The sequence below is a fragment of the Eleutherodactylus coqui genome, chromosome 5, assembly GCF_035609145.1.
Source record: "Eleutherodactylus coqui strain aEleCoq1 chromosome 5, aEleCoq1.hap1, whole genome shotgun sequence".
NCBI lineage: Eukaryota > Metazoa > Chordata > Amphibia > Anura > Eleutherodactylidae > Eleutherodactylus > Eleutherodactylus coqui.
In genome coordinates this window covers 271,421,165-271,444,365 of record NC_089841.1, presented here as the reverse complement: position 1 = coordinate 271,444,365, position 23,201 = coordinate 271,421,165, and the positions used below count along the sequence as shown (strand labels likewise).

At 40.8% G+C, this 23,201-nt stretch overlaps 1 protein-coding gene across 3 annotated transcripts in view; it reads right to left on the bottom strand.

Annotated features, from left to right (window-relative positions):
* LOC136627134 (survival motor neuron protein-like) overlaps positions 1-23,201 on the bottom strand; it is a 67,723-nt gene that overhangs the window by 20,170 nt on the left and 24,352 nt on the right. For all 3 annotated transcript variants that reach the window (XM_066602070.1, XM_066602071.1, XM_066602072.1), the window contains 3 exons: positions 19,171-19,359; positions 15,491-15,559; positions 15,254-15,403 (listed from right to left, as the gene is read on the bottom strand). In XM_066602070.1, the coding sequence (XP_066458167.1) occupies positions 15,254-15,403; positions 15,491-15,559; positions 19,171-19,359 (408 nt within the window). The remainder of the gene's footprint in view (positions 1-15,253; positions 15,404-15,490; positions 15,560-19,170; positions 19,360-23,201) is intronic.

Here is a 23,201-nt window from a genome sequence, read left to right as displayed (position 1 = left end):
CTATGCAAAATGGTGAACATATTTTTTTCCTCAGTATCTCTAAAGTAACCACGACTTCATAAGATTTTCCGTGTGAACACCAGATAAACACCAGTACCAACTTAACTCGGGCGAAGACGGGTATATCAGCTAGTCTATATATATAAAGCTGAAAGCCCTCACTGACTGACTGACTGACTGACTGACTGACTGACTGACTGACTGACTGACTGACTGACTGACTCACTGACTGACTCACTGACTGACTGACTCACTGACTGACTCACTGACTGACTCACTGACTGACTCACTGACTGACTCGCCAAAAGTTCTCCAACTTCCCGATATCGTAGAAACATGAATTTTGGCACGAGCATAGATTATCTCCAAAATAGGAAAAGTAATTGGGTCCCAACTCGATTATTCAATTCTAACGCAAAAGAATTGGCGTCGAAATTTTACGTACATAATCTAAATCTGTCACTTCCCAATGCCTTAGAAACTTAAAATTTGGCACGGGCATTGATTATGACATAAATAGGAAAAGCTAATGGGTCCCAACTCGATTATTCAAGTCTATGCGCAAAAGAATTAGCGTCCAAATTTTACGTGCGGAATGTAATTTTTTCACTTTCCGGTGTCAGAGAAACAGGAAATTTGGCACGAGCATTGATTATGTCATAAATAGGAAAAGCTAATGGGTCCCAACTCGATTATTCAATTCTATGCGCAAAAGAATTGGCGTCAAAATTTTACGTACGGAATGTAATTTCTTCCCTTTCCGGTGTCATAGAAACGGGAAATTTGGCACGAGCATTGATTATGTCATAAATAGGAAAAGCTAATGGGTCCCAACTCGATAATTCAATTCTAGCGCAAAAGAATTGGCGTCAAAATTTTACGTGCGGAAGGTAATTTTTTCACTTTCCGGTGTCATGGAAACATGAAATTTGGCACGACCATTGATTATGTCATAAATAGGAAAAGCTAATGGGTCTCAACTCCATTATTCAATTTTATGCGCAAAAGAATTAGCGTCCAAATTTTACATGCGGAATGTAATTTTTTCACTTTCCGGTGTCATAGAAACATGAAATTTGGCACAAGCATTGATTATGTCATAAATAGGAAAAGCTAATGGGTCCCAACTCGATTATTCTATTCTAGCGCAAAAGAATTGGCGTCGAAATTTTACATATGTAATGTAATTTTTTCACTTTCCGGTGTCATAGAAACAGGAAATTTGGCACGACCATTGATTATATCATACATAGGAAAAGCTAATGGGTCCCAACTTGATTATTAAATTCTAGCGCGAAAGAATTGGCGTCGAAATTTTACGTGCGGAATGTAATTTTTTCACTTTCCGGTGTCATGGAAACATGAAATTTGGCACGACCATTGATTATGTCATAAATAGGAAAAGCTAATGGGTCCCAACTCAATTATTCAATTCTAAGCGCCAAAGAATTAGCGTCCAAATTTTACGTACGGAATGTAATTTTTTCACTTTCCGGTGTCATAGAAACGGGAAATTTGGCACAAGCATTGATTATGTCATAAATAGGAAAAGCTAATGGGTCCCAACTCGATTATTCAATTCTAGCGCAAAAGAATTGGCGTCAAAATTTTACGTGTGGAATGTAATTCTATCACTTCCTGATGTCATTTTATATGAAGGAAACGTCTCATGGTTACCTCCCCGTGGTATTTCCTGGGTAACGCAGAGAACTATGCAAAATGGTGAACATATGTTTTTCCTCAGTATCTCTAAAGTAACCACGACTTCATAAGCTTTTCCGTGTGAACACCAGATAAACACCAGAACCAAATTAACTCGGGCGAAGCCGGGTATATCAGCTAGTATATATATATATAAAGCTGAAAGTCCTCACTGACTCACTGACTGACTGACTGACTGACTCACTGACTGACTGACTCACTGACTGACTGACTGACTCGCCAAAAGTTCTCCAACTTCCCGATGTCGTAGAAACATGAATTTTGGCACGAGCATAGATTATCTCCAAAATAGGAAAAGAAATTGGGTCCCAACTCGATTATTCAATTCTAGTGCAAAAGAATTGGCGTCTAAATTTTACGTACATAATCTAAATCTGTCACTTCCCAATGCCTTAGAAACTTAAAATTTGGCACGGGCATTGATTATGTCATAAATAGGAAAAGCTAATGGGTCCCAACTCGATTATTCAATTCTATGCGCAAAAGAATTAGCGTCCAAATTTTACGTACGGAATCTAATTTTCTCACTTTCCGGTGTCATAGAAACAGGAAATTTGGCACGAGCATTGATTATGTCATAAATAAGAAAAGCTAATGGGTCCCAACTCGATTATTCAATTCTATGCGCAAAAGAATTAGCGTCCAAATTTTACGTACGGAATGTCATTTTTTCACTTTCCGGTGTCATAAAAACGGGAAATTTGGCACGAGCATTGATTATGTCATAAATAAGAAAAGCTAATGGGTCCCAACTCGATTATTAAGTTCTAGCGCAAAAGAATTTGCGTCGAAATTTTACGTGTGGAATGTAATTTTTTCACTTTCGGGTGTCATAGAAACATGAAATTTGGCACGAGCATTGATTATGTCATAAATAGGAAAAGCTAATGGGTCCCAACTCAATTATTCAATTCTATGCGCAAAAGAATTAGCGTCCAAATTTTACGTACGGAATGTAATTTCTTCCCTTTCCGGTGTCATAGAAACAGGAAATTTGGCACAAGCATTGATTATGTCATAAATAGGAAAAGCTAATGGGTCTCAACTCGATTATTCAATTCTATGCGCAAAAGAATTGGCGTCGAAATTTTACGTGCGGAAGGTAATTTTTTCACTTTCCGGTGTCATGGAAACAGGAAATTTGGCACAAGCATTGATTATGTCATAAATAGGAAAAGCTAATGGGTCCCAACTCCATTATTCAATTTTATGCGCAAAAGAATTAGCGTCCAAATTTTACGTGCGGAATGTAATTTTTTCACTTTCCGGTGTCATAGAAATGTGAAATTTGGCACGAGCATTGATTATGTCATAAATAGGAAAAGTTCATAGGTCCCAACTCGATTATTCAATTCTATGCGCAAAAGAATTGGCGTCAAAATTTTACGTACGGAATGTAATTTTTTCACTTTCCGGTGTCATAGAAACGGGAAATTTGGCACGAGCATTGATTATGTCATAAATAGGAAAAGCTAATGGGTCCCAACTCCATTATTCAATTCTAGCGCAAAAGAATTGGCGTCGAAATTCTACGTGCGGAATGTAATTTCTTCACTTTCTAGTGTCATAGAAACATGAAATTTGGCACAAGCATTGATTATGTCATAAATAGGAAAAGCTAATGGGTCCCAACTCGATTATTCTATTCTAGCGCAAAAGAATTGGCGTCAAAATTTTACATATGTAATGTAATTTTTTCACTTTCCGGTGTCATTGAAACAGGAAATTTGGCACGAGCATTGATTATGTCATAAATAGGAAAAGCTAATGGGTCCCAACTCAATTATTCAATTCTAAGCGCCAAAGAATTAGCGTCCAAATTTTACGTGCGGAATGTAATTTTTTCACTTTCCGGTGTCATAGAAACGGGAAATTTGGCACGAGCATTGATTATGTCATAAATAGTAAACGCTAATGGGTCCCAACTCCATTATTCAATTCTATGCGCAAAAGAATTAGCGTCCAAATTTTACGTACATAATCTAAATCTCTCACTTCCCAATGTCATAGAAACATGAAATTTGGCACAAGCATTGATTGTGTCATAAATATGAAAAGTTAATGGGTCCCAACTCGATTATTCAATTCTATGCGCAAAAGAATTAGCGTCCAAATTTTACGTACGGAATGTAATTTTTTCACTTTCCGGTGTCATAAAAACGGGAAATTTGGCACAAGCGTTGATTATGTCATAAATAGGAAAAGCTAATGGGTCCCAACTCGATTATTAAATTCTAGCGCAAAAGAATTGGCGTCGAAATTTTACGTGTGGAATGTAATATTTTCACTTTCTGGTGTCATAGAAATGTAAAATTTGGCACGAGCATTGATTATGTCATAAATAGGAAAAGCTAATGGGTCCCAACTCGATTATTCAATTCTATGCGCAAAAGAATTGGCGTCAAAATTTTACGTGCGGAATGTAATTTTTTCACTTTCCGGTGTCATAGAAACATGAAATTTGGCACGAGCATTGATTATGTCATAAATAGGAAAAGCTAATGGGTCCCAACTCAATTATTCAATTCTATGCGCAAAAGAATTAGCGTCCAAATTTTACGTACGGAATGTAATTTCTTCCCTTTCCGGTGTCATAGAAACAGGAAATTTGGCATGAGCATTGATTATGTCATAAATGGGAAAAGCTAATGGGTCCCAACTCGATTATTCAATTCTAGCGCAAAAGAATTGGCGTCGAAATTTTACGTGCGGAATGTAATTTCTTCCCTTTCCGGTGTCATAGAAACAGGAAATTTGGCACGACCATTGATTATGTCATAAATAGGAAAAGCTAATGGGTTCCAACTCGATTATTCAATTCTAGCGCAAAAGAATTGGCGTCGAAATTTTACGTACGGAATGTAATTTTTTCACTTTCCGGTGTCATAGAAACAAGAAATTTGGCACGAGCATTGATTATGTCATAAATAGGAAAAGCTAATGGGTCCCAACTCGATTATTCAATTCTATGCGCAAAAGAATTGGCGTCGAAATTTTACGTGCGGAAGGTATATTTTTCACTTTCCGGTGTCATGGAAACAGGAAATTTGGCACGAGCATTGATTATGTCATAAATAGGAAAAGCTAATGGGTCCCAACTCGATTATTCAATTCTAAGCGCAAAAGAATTAGTGTCCAAATTTTACGTATGTAATCTAAATCTCTCACTTCCTGCTGTCATTTTATATAAAGGAAACGTCGCATGGTTACCTCCCCGTGTTATTTCCTGGGTAACGCAGAGAACTATGCAAAATGGTGAACATATTTTTTTCCTCAGTATCTCTAAAGTAACCACGACTTCATAAGATTTTCCGTGTGAACACCAGATAAACACCAGTACCAACTTAACTCGGGCGAAGACGGGTATATCAGCTAGTCTATATATATAAAGCTGAAAGCCCTCACTGACTGACTGACTGACTGACTGACTGACTGACTGACTCACTGACTGACTCACTGACTGACTCACTGACTGACTCACTGACTGACTGACTCACTGACTGACTCACTGACTGACTCACTGACTGACTCGCCAAAAGTTCTCCAACTTCCCGATATCGTAGAAACATGAATTTTGGCACGAGCATAGATTATCTCCAAAATAGGAAAAGTAATTGGGTCCCAACTCGATTATTCAATTCTAACGCAAAAGAATTGGCGTCGAAATTTTACGTACATAATCTAAATCTGTCACTTCCCAATGCCTTAGAAACTTAAAATTTGGCACGGGCATTGATTATGACATAAATAGGAAAAGCTAATGGGTCCCAACTCGATTATTCAAGTCTATGCGCAAAAGAATTAGCGTCCAAATTTTACGTGCGGAATGTAATTTTTTCACTTTCCGGTGTCAGAGAAACAGGAAATTTGGCACGAGCATTGATTATGTCATAAATAGGAAAAGCTAATGGGTCCCAACTCGATTATTCAATTCTATGCGCAAAAGAATTGGCGTCAAAATTTTACGTACGGAATGTAATTTCTTCCCTTTCCGGTGTCATAGAAACATGAAATTTGGCACGAGCATTGATTATGTCATAAATAGGAAAAGCTAATGGGTCCCAACTCGATAATTCAATTCTAGCGCAAAAGAATTGGCGTCAAAATTTTACGTGCGGAATGTAATTTTTTCACTTTCCGGTGTCATAGAAACATGAAATTTGGCACAAGCATTGATTATGTCATAAATAGGAAAAGCTAATGGGTCCCAACTCGATTATTCTATTCTAGCGCAAAAGAATTGGCGTCGAAATTTTACATATGTAATGTAATTTTTTCACTTTCCGGTGTCATAGAAACAGGAAATTTGGCACGACCATTGATTATATCATACATAGGAAAAGCTAATGGGTCCCAACTTGATTATTAAATTCTAGCGCGAAAGAATTGGCGTCGAAATTTTACGTGCGGAATGTAATTTTTTCACTTTCCGGTGTCATGGAAACATGAAATTTGGCACGACCATTGATTATGTCATAAATAGGAAAAGCTAATGGGTCCCAACTCAATTATTCAATTCTAAGCGCCAAAGAATTAGCGTCCAAATTTTACGTACGGAATGTAATTTTTTCACTTTCCGGTGTCATAGAAACGGGAAATTTGGCACAAGCATTGATTATGTCATAAATAGGAAAAGCTAATGGGTCCCAACTCGATTATTCAATTCTAGCGCAAAAGAATTGGCGTCAAAATTTTACGTGTGGAATGTAATTCTATCACTTCCTGATGTCATTTTATATGAAGGAAACGTCTCATGGTTGCCTCCACGTGGTGTTTCCTGGGTAACGCAGAGAACTATGCAAAATGGTGAACATATGTTTTTCCTCAGTATCTCTAAAGTAACCACGACTTCATAAGATTTTCCGTGTGAACACCAGATAAACACCAGAACCAAATTAACTCGGGCGAAGCCGGGTATATCAGCTAGTATATATATATATAAAGCTGAAAGTCCTCACTGACTCACTGACTGACTGACTGACTGACTCACTGACTGACTGACTCACTGACTGACTGACTGACTCGCCAAAAGTTCTCCAACTTCCCGATGTCGTAGAAACATGAATTTTGGCACGAGCATAGATTATCTCCAAAATAGGAAAAGAAATTGGGTCCCAACTCGATTATTCAATTCTAGTGCAAAAGAATTGGCGTCTAAATTTTACGTACATAATCTAAATCTGTCACTTCCCAATGCCTTAGAAACTTAAAATTTGGCACGGGCATTGATTATGTCATAAATAGGAAAAGCTAATGGGTCCCAACTCGATTATTCAATTCTATGCGCAAAAGAATTAGCGTCCAAATTTTACGTACGGAATCTAATTTTCTCACTTTCCGGTGTCATAGAAACAGGAAATTTGGCACGAGCATTGATTATGTCATAAATAAGAAAAGCTAATGGGTCCCAACTCGATTATTCAATTCTATGCGCAAAAGAATTAGCGTCCAAATTTTATGTACGGATGTCATTTTTTCACTTTCCGGTGTCATAAAAACGGGAAATTTGGCACGAGCATTGATTATGTCATAAATAGGAAAAGCTAATGGGTCCCAACTCGATTATTAAGTTCTAGCGCAAAAGAATTTGCGTCGAAATTTTACGTGTGGAATGTAATTTTTTCACTTTCGGGTGTCATAGAAACATGAAATTTGGCACGAGCATTGATTATGTCATAAATAGGAAAAGCTAATGGGTCCCAACTCAATTATTCAATTCTATGCGCAAAAGAATTAGCGTCCAAATTTTACGTACGGAATGTAATTTCTTCCCTTTCCGGTGTCATAGAAACAGGAAATTTGGCACAAGCATTGATTATGTCATAAATAGGAAAAGCTAATGGGTCTCAACTCGATTATTCAATTCTATGCGCAAAAGAATTGGCGTCGAAATTTTACGTGCGGAAGGTAATTTTTTCACTTTCCGGTGTCATGGAAACAGGAAATTTGGCACAAGCATTGATTATGTCATAAATAGGAAAAGCTAATGGGTCCCAACTCCATTATTCAATTTTATGCGCAAAAGAATTAGCGTCCAAATTTTACGTGCGGAATGTAATTTTTTCACTTTCCGGTGTCATAGAAATGTGAAATTTGGCACGAGCATTGATTATGTCATAAATAGGAAAAGTTCATAGGTCCCAACTCGATTATTCAATTCTATGCGCAAAAGAATTGGCGTCAAAATTTTACGTACGGAATGTAATTTTTTCACTTTCCGGTGTCATAGAAACGGGAAATTTGGCACGAGCATTGATTATGTCATAAATAGGAAAAGCTAATGGGTCCCAACTCCATTATTCAATTCTAGCGCAAAAGAATTGGCGTCGAAATTTTATGTGCGGAATGTAATTTTTTCACTTTCCGGTGTCATAGAAACGGGAAATTTGGCACGAGCATTGATTATGTCATACATAGGAAAAGCTAATGGGTCCCAACTTGATTATTAAATTCTAGCGCGAAAGAATTGGCGTCGAAATTTTACGTGCGGAATGTAATTTTTTCACTTTCCGGTGTCATTGAAACAGGAAATTTGGCACGAGCATTGATTATGTCATAAATAGGAAAAGCTAATGGGTCCCAACTCAATTATTCAATTCTAAGCGCCAAAGAATTAGCGTCCAAATTTTACGTGCGGAATGTAATTTTTTCACTTTCCGGTGTCATAGAAACGGGAAATTTGGCACGAGCATTGATTATGTCATAAATAGTAAACGCTAATGGGTCCCAACTCCATTATTCAATTCTATGCGCAAAAGAATTAGCGTCCAAATTTTACGTACATAATCTAAATCTCTCACTTCCCAATGTCATAGAAACATGAAATTTGGCACAAGCATTGATTGTGTCATAAATATGAAAAGTTAATGGGTCCCAACTCGATTATTCAATTCTATGCGCAAAAGAATTAGCGTCCAAATTTTACGTACGGAATGTAATTTTTTCACTTTCCGGTGTCATAGAAACAGGAAATTTGGCACGAGCATTGATTATGTCATAAATAAGAAAAGCTAATGGGTCCCAACTCGATTATTCAATTCTGTGCGCAAAAGAATTAGCGTCCAAATTTTACGTACGGAATGTAATTTTTTCACTTTCCGGTGTCATAAAAACGGGAAATTTGGCACAAGCGTTGATTATGTCATAAATAGGAAAAGCTAATGGGTCCCAACTCGATTATTAAATTCTAGCGCAAAAGAATTGGCGTCGAAATTTTACGTGTGGAATGTAATATTTTCACTTTCTGGTGTCATAGAAATGTAAAATTTGGCACGAGCATTGATTATGTCATAAATAGGAAAAGCTAATGGGTCCCAACTCGATTATTCAATTCTATGCGCAAAAGAATTGGCGTCAAAATTTTACGTGCGGAATGTAATTTTTTCACTTTCCGGTGTCATAGAAACATGAAATTTGGCACGAGCATTGATTATGTCATAAATAGGAAAAGCTAATGGGTCCCAACTCAATTATTCAATTCTATGCGCAAAAGAATTAGCGTCCAAATTTTACGTACGGAACGTAATTTCTTCCCTTTCCGGTGTCATAGAAACAGGAAATTTGGCATGAGCATTGATTATGTCATAAATGGGAAAAGCTAATGGGTCCCAACTCCATTATTCAATTCTAGCGCAAAAGAATTGGCGTCGAAATTTTACGTGCGGAATGTAATTTCTTCCCTTTCCGGTGTCATAGAAACAGGAAATTTGGCACGACCATTGATTATGTCATAAATAGGAAAAGCTAATGGGTTCCAACTCGATTATTCAATTCTAGCGCAAAAGAATTGGCGTCGAAATTTTACGTACGGAATGTAATTTTTTCACTTTCCGGTGTCATAGAAACAAGAAATTTGGCACGAGCATTGATTATGTCATAAATAGGAAAAGCTAATGGGTCCCAACTCGATTATTCAATTCTATGCGCAAAAGAATTGGCGTCGAAATTTTACGTGCGGAAGGTATATTTTTCACTTTCCGGTGTCATGGAAACAGGAAATTTGGCACGAGCATTGATTATGTCATAAATAGGAAAAGCTAATGGGTCCCAACTCGATTATTCAATTCTAAGCGCAAAAGAATTAGTGTCCAAATTTTACGTATGTAATCTAAATCTCTCACTTCCTGATGTCATTTTATATAAAGGAAACGTCGCATGGTTACCTCCCCGTGTTATTTCCTGGGTAACGCAGAGAACTATGCAAAATGGTGAACATATTTTTTTCCTCAGTATCTCTAAAGTAACCACGACTTCATAAGATTTTCCGTGTGAACACCAGATAAACACCAGTACCAACTTAACTCGGGCGAAGACGGGTATATCAGCTAGTCTATATATATAAAGCTGAAAGCCCTCACTGACTGACTGACTGACTGACTGACTGACTGACTGACTCACTGACTGACTCACTGACTGACTCACTGACTGACTGACTCACTGACTGACTCACTGACTGACTCACTGACTGACTCACTGACTGACTCGCCAAAAGTTCTCCAACTTCCCGATATCGTAGAAACATGAATTTTGGCACGAGCATAGATTATCTCCAAAATAGGAAAAGTAATTGGGTCCCAACTCGATTATTCAATTCTAACGCAAAAGAATTGGCGTCGAAATTTTACGTACATAATCTAAATCTGTCACTTCCCAATGCCTTAGAAACTTAAAATTTGGCACGGGCATTGATTATGACATAAATAGGAAAAGCTAATGGGTCCCAACTCGATTATTCAAGTCTATGCGCAAAAGAATTAGCGTCCAAATTTTACGTGCGGAATGTAATTTTTTCACTTTCCGGTGTCAGAGAAACAGGAAATTTGGCACGAGCATTGATTATGTCATAAATAGGAAAAGCTAATGGGTCCCAACTCGATTATTCAATTCTATGCGCAAAAGAATTGGCGTCAAAATTTTACGTACGGAATGTAATTTCTTCCCTTTCCGGTGTCATAGAAACGGGAAATTTGGCACGAGCATTGATTATGTCATAAATAGGAAAAGCTAATGGGTCCCAACTCGATAATTCAATTCTAGCGCAAAAGAATTGGCGTCAAAATTTTACGTGCGGAAGGTAATTTTTTCACTTTCCGGTGTCATGGAAACATGAAATTTGGCACGACCATTGATTATGTCATAAATAGGAAAAGCTAATGGGTCTCAACTCCATTATTCAATTTTATGCGCAAAAGAATTAGCGTCCAAATTTTACATGCGGAATGTAATTTTTTCACTTTCCGGTGTCATAGAAACATGAAATTTGGCACAAGCATTGATTATGTCATAAATAGGAAAAGCTAATGGGTCCCAACTCGATTATTCTATTCTAGCGCAAAAGAATTGGCGTCGAAATTTTACATATGTAATGTAATTTTTTCACTTTCCGGTGTCATAGAAACAGGAAATTTGGCACGACCATTGATTATATCATACATAGGAAAAGCTAATGGGTCCCAACTTGATTATTAAATTCTAGCGCGAAAGAATTGGCGTCGAAATTTTACGTGCGGAATGTAATTTTTTCACTTTCCGGTGTCATGGAAACATGAAATTTGGCACGACCATTGATTATGTCATAAATAGGAAAAGCTAATGGGTCCCAACTCAATTATTCAATTCTAAGCGCCAAAGAATTAGCGTCCAAATTTTACGTACGGAATGTAATTTTTTCACTTTCCGGTGTCATAGAAACGGGAAATTTGGCACAAGCATTGATTATGTCATAAATAGGAAAAGCTAATGGGTCCCAACTCGATTATTCAATTCTAGCGCAAAAGAATTGGCGTCAAAATTTTACGTGTGGAATGTAATTCTATCACTTCCTGATGTCATTTTATATGAAGGAAACGTCTCATGGTTACCTCCCCGTGGTATTTCCTGGGTAACGCAGAGAACTATGCAAAATGGTGAACATATGTTTTTCCTCAGTATCTCTAAAGTAACCACGACTTCATAAGATTTTCCGTGTGAACACCAGATAAACACCAGAACCAAATTAACTCGGGCGAAGCCGGGTATATCAGCTAGTATATATATATATAAAGCTGAAAGTCCTCACTGACTCACTGACTGACTGACTGACTGACTCACTGACTGACTGACTCACTGACTGACTGACTGACTGACTCGCCAAAAGTTCTCCAACTTCCCGATGTCGTAGAAACATGAATTTTGGCACGAGCATAGATTATCTCCAAAATAGGAAAAGAAATTGGGTCCCAACTCGATTATTCAATTCTAGTGCAAAAGAATTGGCGTCTAAATTTTACGTACATAATCTAAATCTGTCACTTCCCAATGCCTTAGAAACTTAAAATTTGGCACGGGCATTGATTATGTCATAAATAGGAAAAGCTAATGGGTCCCAACTCGATTATTCAATTCTATGCGCAAAAGAATTAGCGTCCAAATTTTACGTACGGAATCTAATTTTCTCACTTTCCGGTGTCATAGAAACAGGAAATTTGGCACGAGCATTGATTATGTCATAAATAAGAAAAGCTAATGGGTCCCAACTCGATTATTCAATTCTATGCGCAAAAGAATTAGCGTCCAAATTTTACGTACGGAATGTCATTTTTTCACTTTCCGGTGTCATAAAAACGGGAAATTTGGCACGAGCATTGATTATGTCATAAATAAGAAAAGCTAATGGGTCCCAACTCGATTATTAAGTTCTAGCGCAAAAGAATTTGCGTCGAAATTTTACGTGTGGAATGTAATTTTTTCACTTTCGGGTGTCATAGAAACATGAAATTTGGCACGAGCATTGATTATGTCATAAATAGGAAAAGCTAATGGGTCCCAACTCAATTATTCAATTCTATGCGCAAAAGAATTAGCGTCCAAATTTTACGTACGGAATGTAATTTCTTCCCTTTCCGGTGTCATAGAAACAGGAAATTTGGCACAAGCATTGATTATGTCATAAATAGGAAAAGCTAATGGGTCTCAACTCGATTATTCAATTCTATGCGCAAAAGAATTGGCGTCGAAATTTTACGTGCGGAAGGTAATTTTTTCACTTTCCGGTGTCATGGAAACAGGAAATTTGGCACAAGCATTGATTATGTCATAAATAGGAAAAGCTAATGGGTCCCAACTCCATTATTCAATTTTATGCGCAAAAGAATTAGCGTCCAAATTTTACGTGCGGAATGTAATTTTTTCACTTTCCGGTGTCATAGAAATGTGAAATTTGGCACGAGCATTGATTATGTCATAAATAGGAAAAGTTCATAGGTCCCAACTCGATTATTCAATTCTATGCGCAAAAGAATTGGCGTCAAAATTTTACGTACGGAATGTAATTTTTTCACTTTCCGGTGTCATAGAAACGGGAAATTTGGCACGAGCATTGATTATGTCATAAATAGGAAAAGCTAATGGGTCCCAACTCCATTATTCAATTCTAGCGCAAAAGAATTGGCGTCGAAATTTTATGTGCGGAATGTAATTTTTTCACTTTCCGGTGTCATAGAAACGGGAAATTTGGCACGAGCATTGATTATGTCATAAATAGGAAAAGCTAATGGGTCCCAACTTGATTATTCAATTCTATGCGCAAAAGAATTAGCATCCAAATTTTACGTACGGAATGTAATTTTCTCACTTTCCGGTGTCATAGAAACAGGAAATTTGGCACGAGCATTGATTATGTCATAAATAGGAAAAGCTAATGGGTCCCAACTTGATTATTCAATTCTATGCGCAAAAGAATTAGCATCCAAATTTTACGTGCGGAATGTAATTTTCTCACTTTCCGGTGTCATAGAAACAGGAAATTTGGCACGAGGATTGATTATGTCATAAATAGGAAAAGCTAATGGGTCCCAACTCGATTGTTCAATTCTAGCACAAAAGAATTGGCGTCGAAATTTTACGTGCGGAATGTAATTTTTTTCACTTTCCGGTGTCATAGAAATGGGAAATTTGGCACGAGCATTGATTATGTTGTAAATAGGAAACGCTAATGGGTCCCAACTCGATTATTCATTTCTAAGTGCAAAAGAATTAGCATCCAAATTTTACGTGTGGAATGTAATTTTCTCACTTTCCGTTGTCATAGAAACGGGAAATTTGGCACGAGCATTGATTATGTCATAAATATAAAAAGCTAATGGGTCCCAACTCGATTATTCATTTCTAAGTGCAAAAGAATTAGTGTCCAAATTTTATGTACGTAATCTAATTCTCTCACTTCCTGATGTCATTTTATATAAAGGAAACGTCGCATGGTTGCCTCCCCATGGTGTTTCCTGGGTAACGCAGAGAACTATGCAAAATGGTGAACATATTTTTTTCCTCAGTATCTCTAAAGTAAGCACGACTTCATAAGATTTTCCGTGTGAACACCAGATAAACACCAGTACCAACTTAACTCGGGCGAAGCCGGGTATATCAGCTAGTTTTCTATATTTGATTTAAGCTCAGGAAAGCTCTTTTTAGTATGAAACATATATGGGGAAACTGGTGGAAAAAAGTAGAGGTTTCGTCACACAGCCATCCCAAAATATCAGAAAAAAAGGTTCTGCATGCATTGCTTTTTCTTCCGACCAAAAGCCAGCCAGCCGGGCGGAATGCGGATGGACCCTGTTATAGTCATTATGGGGTCTGGCCGGCGCTGTACAGTTCAGGTGGAACTATTCGACCACAGGGATTCCCATTTCCTGCTTCCCAAACAGAGCAGAAAAGCAGAATCCCCAATGCAGATGTGGAACCACCCTTATAGGGGTTTCCCAGCTTTATATAGTTAATGCTTAGAAATGAAAAAGTTCTACAACTAATAAACTTTGTTTCAATTTGTCACCATTTTCAGGATGTTTGTTTCCTGTCAATGAATGAGATCACTCTTGTTTATATTCAGGCTGAAAGACGGATAGAATTGTATCCAGTGTCTGTATTAAAGGGGTTGTCCCGCGCCGAAACGGGTTTTTTTTTTTTTCAACCCCCCCCCCGGTCGGCGCGAGAGACAACCCCGATGCAGGGAGGTAAAGAAAGCTTACCGGAGCGCTTACCTTAATCCCCGCGCTCCGGTGACTTCAATACTTACCGCTGAAGATGGCCGCCAGGATCCTCTGTCTCCGTGGACCGCAGCTCTTCTGTGCGGTCCATTGCCGATTCCAGCCTCCTGATTGGCTGGAATCGGCACGTGACGGGGCGGAGCTACACGGAGCCGGCATCCTGCACGAAAGGCTCCATAGAAGAAAGCAGAAGACCCGGACTGCGCAAGCGCGGCTAATTTGGCCATCGGAGGGCGAAAATTAGTCGGCACCATGGAGACGAGGACGCCAGCAACGGAGCAGGTAAGTAAAACACTTTTTATAACTTCTGTATGGCTCATAATTAATGCACAATGTATATTACAAAGTGCATTAATATGGCCATACAGAAGTGTATAGACCCACTTGCTGCCGCGGGACAACCCCTTTAAGCCTGATACAGTTTAAACTGGAAAAAAACCTTTAAAGTTAAAATAAAATATTACAAGTTAATAGCTATGCTCCAATGTAAGAAAGCCTGAAGCTACTACCTTGTAAAAGCCAGTATGATACCCAGTCATGTACCAAGCCATGAGCATACAAGCTAATACGTCTTCATCCTCTTGTTCCTCCTCATCGTAATCCTCCCACTCCGTGCTGAAGAAAGGAGGTGGCGGTGGCGGTGGGGGAAGCGGTGCTGACTGGGGAAAAGAGAAAAACAAGTCATATTACAAATGGCTGTGAAAGAACATGGAAAAATTATAGGGTATGAGGTGACAGTAACATACAGGGGGCCAGTTGTGCCAGGCAGGAAGATGAGCTCTCACGGGAGGCGGTGGGGGGGGCCAAAAGCAGCCCTGCAATAACAAAAAAGAAAGATTGTAAAAAAATGAGATATTTTCCTGCACTTTCAGACACCATCAAATACATGATGAATGCTAACACTGGACAAGAAACAGGCGCAGGTTAAAAATCTATCCCTTTTACCCCTTCTTTTTGATTTTAAATAGCCACTCACGTGTGACTATTTCCTGTTGCTTATAAAGCGCCAACGTATCTTGCAGAACTGTACAGATTGTCGAAACTCTCATCAGTCTTTGTCACTCAAAAACAAACTCACTACGACCGATTTCATGGGTATGTTTTTGTTTGGCATAGGGATTGCAGATAAACCGTATACAGGTATTGGCCTTGGTTAGATTTGTACCTAGGACCCCAGTGCTAAAGGGCAATAGTGCTAACCACCAAGCCACCTTGTTACACATCATTTGCTGCATATTGTAAATACACTCATTGCTAAAAACAATCCACCCCTAAAAGAAGTTGTCATTTTGCTGTAAAATCCGGCATGCAGTTCCATCTCAGGCAGATATGTAAATGATGAGAGTTGTGGTGATTAGATGAACGGTCTTGTCACCAGAGGCCCTAAAAGTGGTTCCCCCCTTGGCCTATAAAATGTTCTCGGAGGCTCCTTGTGTGTGACCTCTTCTTCCGCTTGTGTAGAGTTGATTGACCACGAGACGCCTCTACGACGCAGAGAAGGGATTTCACCCTGTTAGCAGAGTCTGAGAGGGGCGCATTATTGGGAGAAGCTGGATGGTCGTATTGATGAATTGTCCCTCCCCGGGCGATTCTGACCAGACTGTTAGGAGGTGTTGGGACCAGTGGATGGGGGCACACAAGGTGACCGGACTCAGGATGCCCCCTACAGACCACTAGTAGAGAGGAGCGTCTGACCAGACTGTTAGGAGGTGTTGGGACCAGTGGATGGGGGCACACAAGGTGACCGGACTCAGGATGCCCCCTACAGACCACTAGTAGAGAGGAGCGTCTGACCAGACTGTTAGGAGGTGTTGGGACCAGTGAATGGGGGCACACAAGGTGACTGGGCTCAGGATGCCCCCTACAGACCACCAGTAGAGAGGAGCGACTGACCATACTGTTAGGAGGTGTTGGGACCAGTGGATGTGTGAGGCACACAAAGTGACCGTGCTCAGGACACCCTCTACAGACCACCAGTAGAGAGGAGCGTCTGACCAGATTGTTAGGAGGTGTTGGGACCAGTGGATGGGGGCACACAAGGTGACTGGGCTCAGGATGCTTCTACAGACCACCAGTAGAGAGGAGTGTCTGACCAGATTGTTAGGAGGTGTTGGGACCAGTGGATGTGTGAAGGCACACAAGGTGACTGGGCTCAGAACGCCCCCTACAGACCACTAGTAGAGAGGAGCGTCTGACCAGACTGTTAGGAGGTGTTGGGACCAGTGAATGGGGGCACACAAGGTGACTGGGCTCAGGATGCCCCCTACAGACCACCAGTAGAGAGGAGCGTCTGACCAGACTGTTAGGAGGTGTTGGGACCAGTGGATGGGGGCACACAAGGTGACCGGGCTCAGGACCCTCTACAGACCACCAGTAGAGAGGAGTGTCTGACCAGATTGTTAGGAGGTGTTGGGACCAGTGGATGGGGGCACACAAGGTGACCGGGCTCAGGATGCTTCTACAGACCACCAGTAGAGAGGAGCGTCTGACCAGATTGTTAGGAGGTGTTGGGACCAGTGGATGTGTGAAGGCACACAAGGTGACTGGGCTCAGAACGCCCCCTACAGACCACCAGTAGAGAGGAGCGTCTGATTATCTAACAAGAAGGATTGTCTAACAAGCAATAGCAAACTATTTCATTTTCTGCCATCCAGAGACAAATGGCACGTTCGTTATATCCCTGTGTCTGTCAAAACTATTTCCAGGTGCTTGGCTGAAAGATATTTTGTCTCATGTCACACATTACGTGTACGGCCTTTAACACGCACCATTGCCTCCATTCGCAATGGTGTCATGAACAGTGAAACTGGAATGCTAAGAAGTGGAACTAGGTTGTCCTGAATCTAGGTTGGGTTTGGGCACCGTGTTCATGTCTGCAAGCCTGGCGGTAAGCACCTCAATCCTGGCTTTGCTGTGGAGAGGCACACTGCCCCCTGCTGGTGTGATGGTCTGGGGGCCATCGCATATGACAGTCGGTCCCCCCTAGTAGGGGTACGAGGGAAAATGACAGCTCAGCGATATGTTCAGGACATCCTGCAGCCACATGTGTTCCTCTCATGGCAGCTTCCAAGAAGCACTTTCCATAAGGATAATGCTTGGCTGCACACACAAGGGGGTCACAGGAAGCCCCCACAACATTGTCACACTTCCATGGCTGTCCAGTCACCAGATTTATCACCAGTATCACACAGAACATGTATGGGACCATCTTAGATACCAACTTTGACAGCCTACGAGTTTGCATAGGTTAGAGTAGAGACTCAGTTATAGCAAATATGGAACGATATGCCACAGGATACCATAGAGAATCTGAATGCCTTCATGCCTGTCTGTATCACATCTTGTATCCAAGCTACAGGTGGTACAACAGGGTACTAGAGCCTCCATGCCCATCAGTATCGCATCTTGTATCCAAGCTAGAGGCACCCCAACAGGGTACTAGGGCTTTCATGCCCATCAGTATCGCATCTTGTATCCAAGCTAGAGGCACCCCAACAGGGTACTAGGGCTTTCATGCCCATCAGTATCGCATCTTGTATCCAAGCTAGAGGCACCCCAACAGGGTACTAGGGCTTTCATGCCTGCAGGAATCACATTCAAGCTGGAGGTAGTACAACAGGGTACTAGAGCTTACATGCCCGCCCGTATCACATCTTGTATCCAAGCTAGCGGTGGTACAACAGGGTACTAGAGCCTTCATGCCTGCCTGAATCACATCTTGTATCTAAGCTAGAGGTACAAAGGGTACTAGAGCCTCCATGCACCTGTATCACATCCAAGCTAGAGGTGGTAGAAAAGGGTACTAGAGCCTCCATGCACCTGTATCACATCCAAGCTAGAGGTGGTAGAACAGGGTACTAGAGCCTCCCTTAAAGGGTTCAGTTTTCACCAATAAATGGTCCTTTGCTCTGATATTGTAATCACTTACTTATATCAACGTTACAATCACACAGAGAAAGTTTTATTTGTTTCTGACAACTCCTTATAGGGGAGGGATTATTTCTGATAATGGTGAAGTGTAGAATGGTGCCAGCCTCAAGAAGGCCATTACCTAATTTACCGTAATTATTACACCAGGACTGTTGGCAATAATGAGGTACTATAGACTAAATTACTTCCCCTGCTTGAAGAAGATTTAATAATGTACAGCACAACCATCAATGATAGTGAACTAGGAAGATCTCAAATTTCAGGCTTGTCTGGTTACTGAGAAGGTCAGAAGAAAGAGATTTGTGCAATAGTTCAAACGAAGAAACGCTTACATGGGACGGCTGTTGGGTGCAGAAGCGTCCCAGCGATCAATGCTCAGTGAATGTTGGTTGGAGTGGGCCGGGGATCATTCTGCCTCTATTCTCAGTAACATATATAGACTGTAAATGTTTACTTTGTGTCCAGTTAAAGCAGTAACTAGGCATATAATACTCACCTTAGGTGGTGGAGGAGGAGGTAATGAAGGTGGAGGTGGTGGTGGTGGAGGTGGAGGCGGAGGCGGTGGTGGAGGTGGAAAAGTGTACATCCAATCAGATTTCTTCCCTTGTTTCCTCCAGTTGCGGGATAGGTCAGGTGAAGAGGTAGAACTCCTCCGTGTGTACAGCCAATCTGTGTCTTCCTCGTCCTGCCAATCAAAGCTGTTAAATGTGAAAGGCAGCCTGCCTCCGGAGTGCAGCGATTAGTCAGCCCTTGTGCCTGCTCTACCAGTGACAACTATAGTCTCCCCATGTATTAGTCCTGACCCTCTTAGCATCATACAGACAGATCTGTAGGCACCATATCAGGTCATGCAGTCACCAGGCAGGGGGTTTGGATTGTTTTGGTGTCAATGAACAGATAGACAGTGACCGATTACCCCAAATGATTTCATTACTTTTTTGTCACCTTCTTTTGCTTCAAGTGAATCTCCACCTTTCAGGTCCAAAATTCTATGCTAATTAATTTCTTAACACATCTTTATGCTTCAAAGCATTGTTATCCAGAGTCAACATAGTAAATACGAGAGTGTGGTCAAAGAGCGGGAACCAGCCATATTTGTCAATACTGGTGCTCTATATTAAAATAACAGTAGCGTACTTGAATAGGAAGGTATGGTATAGTACACAAGCCCCTGGGGCCCCAGAACATGGATTTCAACTTTGTCTTGTGGCCCCTGTAAGAGAAAGAGTGTAAACCCAACTGCAGATTTAACCCTTTCCAATCCATTTATTTTATAAATTGGAACTGGGGAGAATGGATGGGAAAAAATAAATTTATCCCTTCACCCTCCTGATCTGACAGAGTTCAGGAGGGTGCAGGTGGTCACTACACTGTGGGTGGAATCCCTTCTTGCCTCCCGGATCGGCGATCATGTGACAGCTAGGGTCAGATGACACCCAGCGGTCACATGATCGCCGGCCGGAATCTGCATGCATTACATAGCGCTAATTTGTAAAGGAGAAGGCTGAAAGGGTTAAAAACCCTTTCTGCCTTCTCCTTGGGGGTCCTCGATGAGGACCAGTGCAAAAGTGCATCTGCACCCGATATGTGATGATCGGGTGCAGATGCACCCCTGCACTGCAGTGTCGGGCCTGTCCCGACATCGGAGCTGTGGAGGAAAATGATGATGTCGGGGCAGGCCCGATATTGGATTGGAAAAGGTTAAAGCGTAGCATGTGAGACGCAGAAATCCACTTTCTGCGTTTCTCTAAGTCCTATGATAATGCTGCAATGACTGAAGTAAGGAAAGTGTACTGGAAGTGGCCTTCCACAACGAGACATGCATGGAGCCATTCAACAGTACAGTCCAGGGCTGACACTATCATTACCAGACCGTCTAAGTGAACGGCGAAGTGCTGATTTAACACAGATGCCGTGCAGATTACTAGCAGGAGCACGACCCAATCAGAAAACACTGCAGATTTCAGCGCAAATATTTCAGTTGGAATTTGGCGTGATTGCCTCACTGGACGTGTATTCATTCCCGGGACTCTCAGCATAGATTGGCTAATGAATGTCTTACAGATGATGATAAATGACTTCCTGGATGATCTGCCCCTATTATAACAGAAGGAGGCCGTTTCCAGTACACTTTCCTTACTTCAGAGAGATGCGGAAAGCAGATTTCTGCTTCTCAAATGCTATTCTTCAACTTTGCGATTGGGTCTTACTTTCTATCTCTTGCAGGCGCTACTTCTCAAAACTGAAATCCATGTTCCGAGGCCCCCATGCGCCATACCATCATGTAGCACATTCATGCCTTTCTATTAAAGTATGCTATTGTTATTTGAATGTAGAACATCAGTACTGACATGTAGCGCTAGATCGTCTATTTTAACTACATTTATCAAGTAGACCAGGGGCGTAGCTATAGGGGATGCAGGGGATGGGGTTGCCCCCGAGCCCAGGAGTCTTAGAGGGCCCATAAGGCCTCTCTTCTCGATATAGGGAGCTCAGTACTATGAATATAGCATTGTAGTTGGGGGCTCTGATACAGGCTTTGCATTGGGGTCCAATGATCCAGAGAAATAGGGGAACAAATAACCAACACTGGCCACATTTCAACAGACTCTGTCACACACGCAAGTTTATTAACAATAGAATAAAATTGGGATATCAAGAAAGGGAAAGGAGAGGAAAAAATGGGGACAAACAATCAACAAACAATCCCTTAAGACAAACCTGACTGTATAATTTACACACTTGATCTGGCACTCTACTGGTTTTGTTTTTCTGTTCCTCTGATGGACTAGACAAATTGAAGTTTTAAACGGATGTGTGAACAGAGTCTAAGGGAACCTTTTACACAATACGACTTGTTGGGTGCAGATGCCCAACTGGTTGTCCCAACGATAATCGTTCCTGTACACAAGAACGATCATCACTAGTGAACAGAGATGGAGAAGGTCAGGGATCATTTAGGCCTACCCGCCTCTATTAAAAAATAAACAGGCAGTCGTTCATAAGTGCCTGTTCACACATGATGATCACAGTTTAGTTTTATGCCTGGAGAAACTGAACGAAGAACGAAAAGTGAATGAATTCTCATTCGTCCTTCAGTCGGGACAGCATTTACATTGAATGATAATTGTCCAGATTCCCACTGGATGCTGGAATCTGAAAGATGTATTGGGCCATGTAAAAGGAGCCCTTAGTCATAATTGGTCGGGTCATATAAATTGGAAGGTAGTAGAAGATAATGTCAACAGTGTGGCTTTAAAAGCATCAAATAAAGAAAATGCCATAGTTTTGTCACTTTTGGACATTGCTACAAGGAGTCATCAGCCTGGTACACGAAGCAGTGGATACTAGTGTGAATGTGAAAACAAAAACTGGCAGAAGGAGAAGGAAGAGGCTTAAAATGTCAAAGGAAAATAGAAGTAGAAAGTGGAACAATGCCACTAGTGTGAATACAGGGTGTACTAAATACAACTGACCAAATGTCTTGGAGTCAGGTAGTAACTATCAAATATTGATCCAGGGATTAGTCAGACTGCCATTATGGAGTTGGGAAGGAATTGTTTTACCCCCAAAATCAGCTAAATTGGCTTCTGCCTCATTTGTTCTTTTTTTGCCTTCCTATGGATCAACAATGGGGTGGAAACAAGCTGAACTGGATGGACAGTGTCTTCTTTCAGCCTAACATACTATGTTACTATGTAAATGGGTAGATCCTGCGCGCCAACAGAAGTGCTCAAAGTCTAAGCTGCTATCTTAAGTGTATTCAAAAGTCTTATCTTGAGGTCTTTCATAGGTTGAGTATAAAATACTACACCTGAGGATGACTTAATGTAGGGCACAAGAAGAAAGTTGCACACTGATAAATGAAGCTCAATCGTAAAGGGAATCTGTCGGCTACTTTGAGCCCTAAAAACTAAACATGTGGGCTCAAACTAGATGATCTGCCAAGTCTGGGGATATAAGTTTTATACTTGCCTTCCCTCCTATTCCCCCAGTGTCAGTGCTGAAACCGGCCCTGCAGTGGAAGGAGTGGCGCGCGAAGTAGTCCTCCCATTCTAAGTTTAGAGTTAGAGGACTACTTTGTATGCCGCTTAATGCACTGACACCTAGGGAATGGCGGGAAGGTAAGTATAAAACATCCCTGGACTCAGCTGGTCAGCTACTTTGAGCCCATAAGCTTAGCTCATAGGACTCAAATCAAGTGATAGTGTCTCTTTAAAAGCTATATAATCGACACTGGTCTATGTGTCGTCAATACAATATCCCAAAGGGAGGAGAGAAACTTTTAGAAGGATAGGAGTCAGAGACTGTACAACTGAATGGGTTATCATAGTGGCAATGGTGGAAATAACGGATGGTGTGATGAATGTGGCAATGAGGACAGGTTGATATTGATGTGAACTCCTGGCATACAAAGACATAAAAATACAAAGTATTTCAAAGTAATTTTCATCAGTATTGCAGCATCACAGTGATTCTGAATCGGTAAGATGCCATTGGATGACATGAGTAAAGTAGGATTCGTCA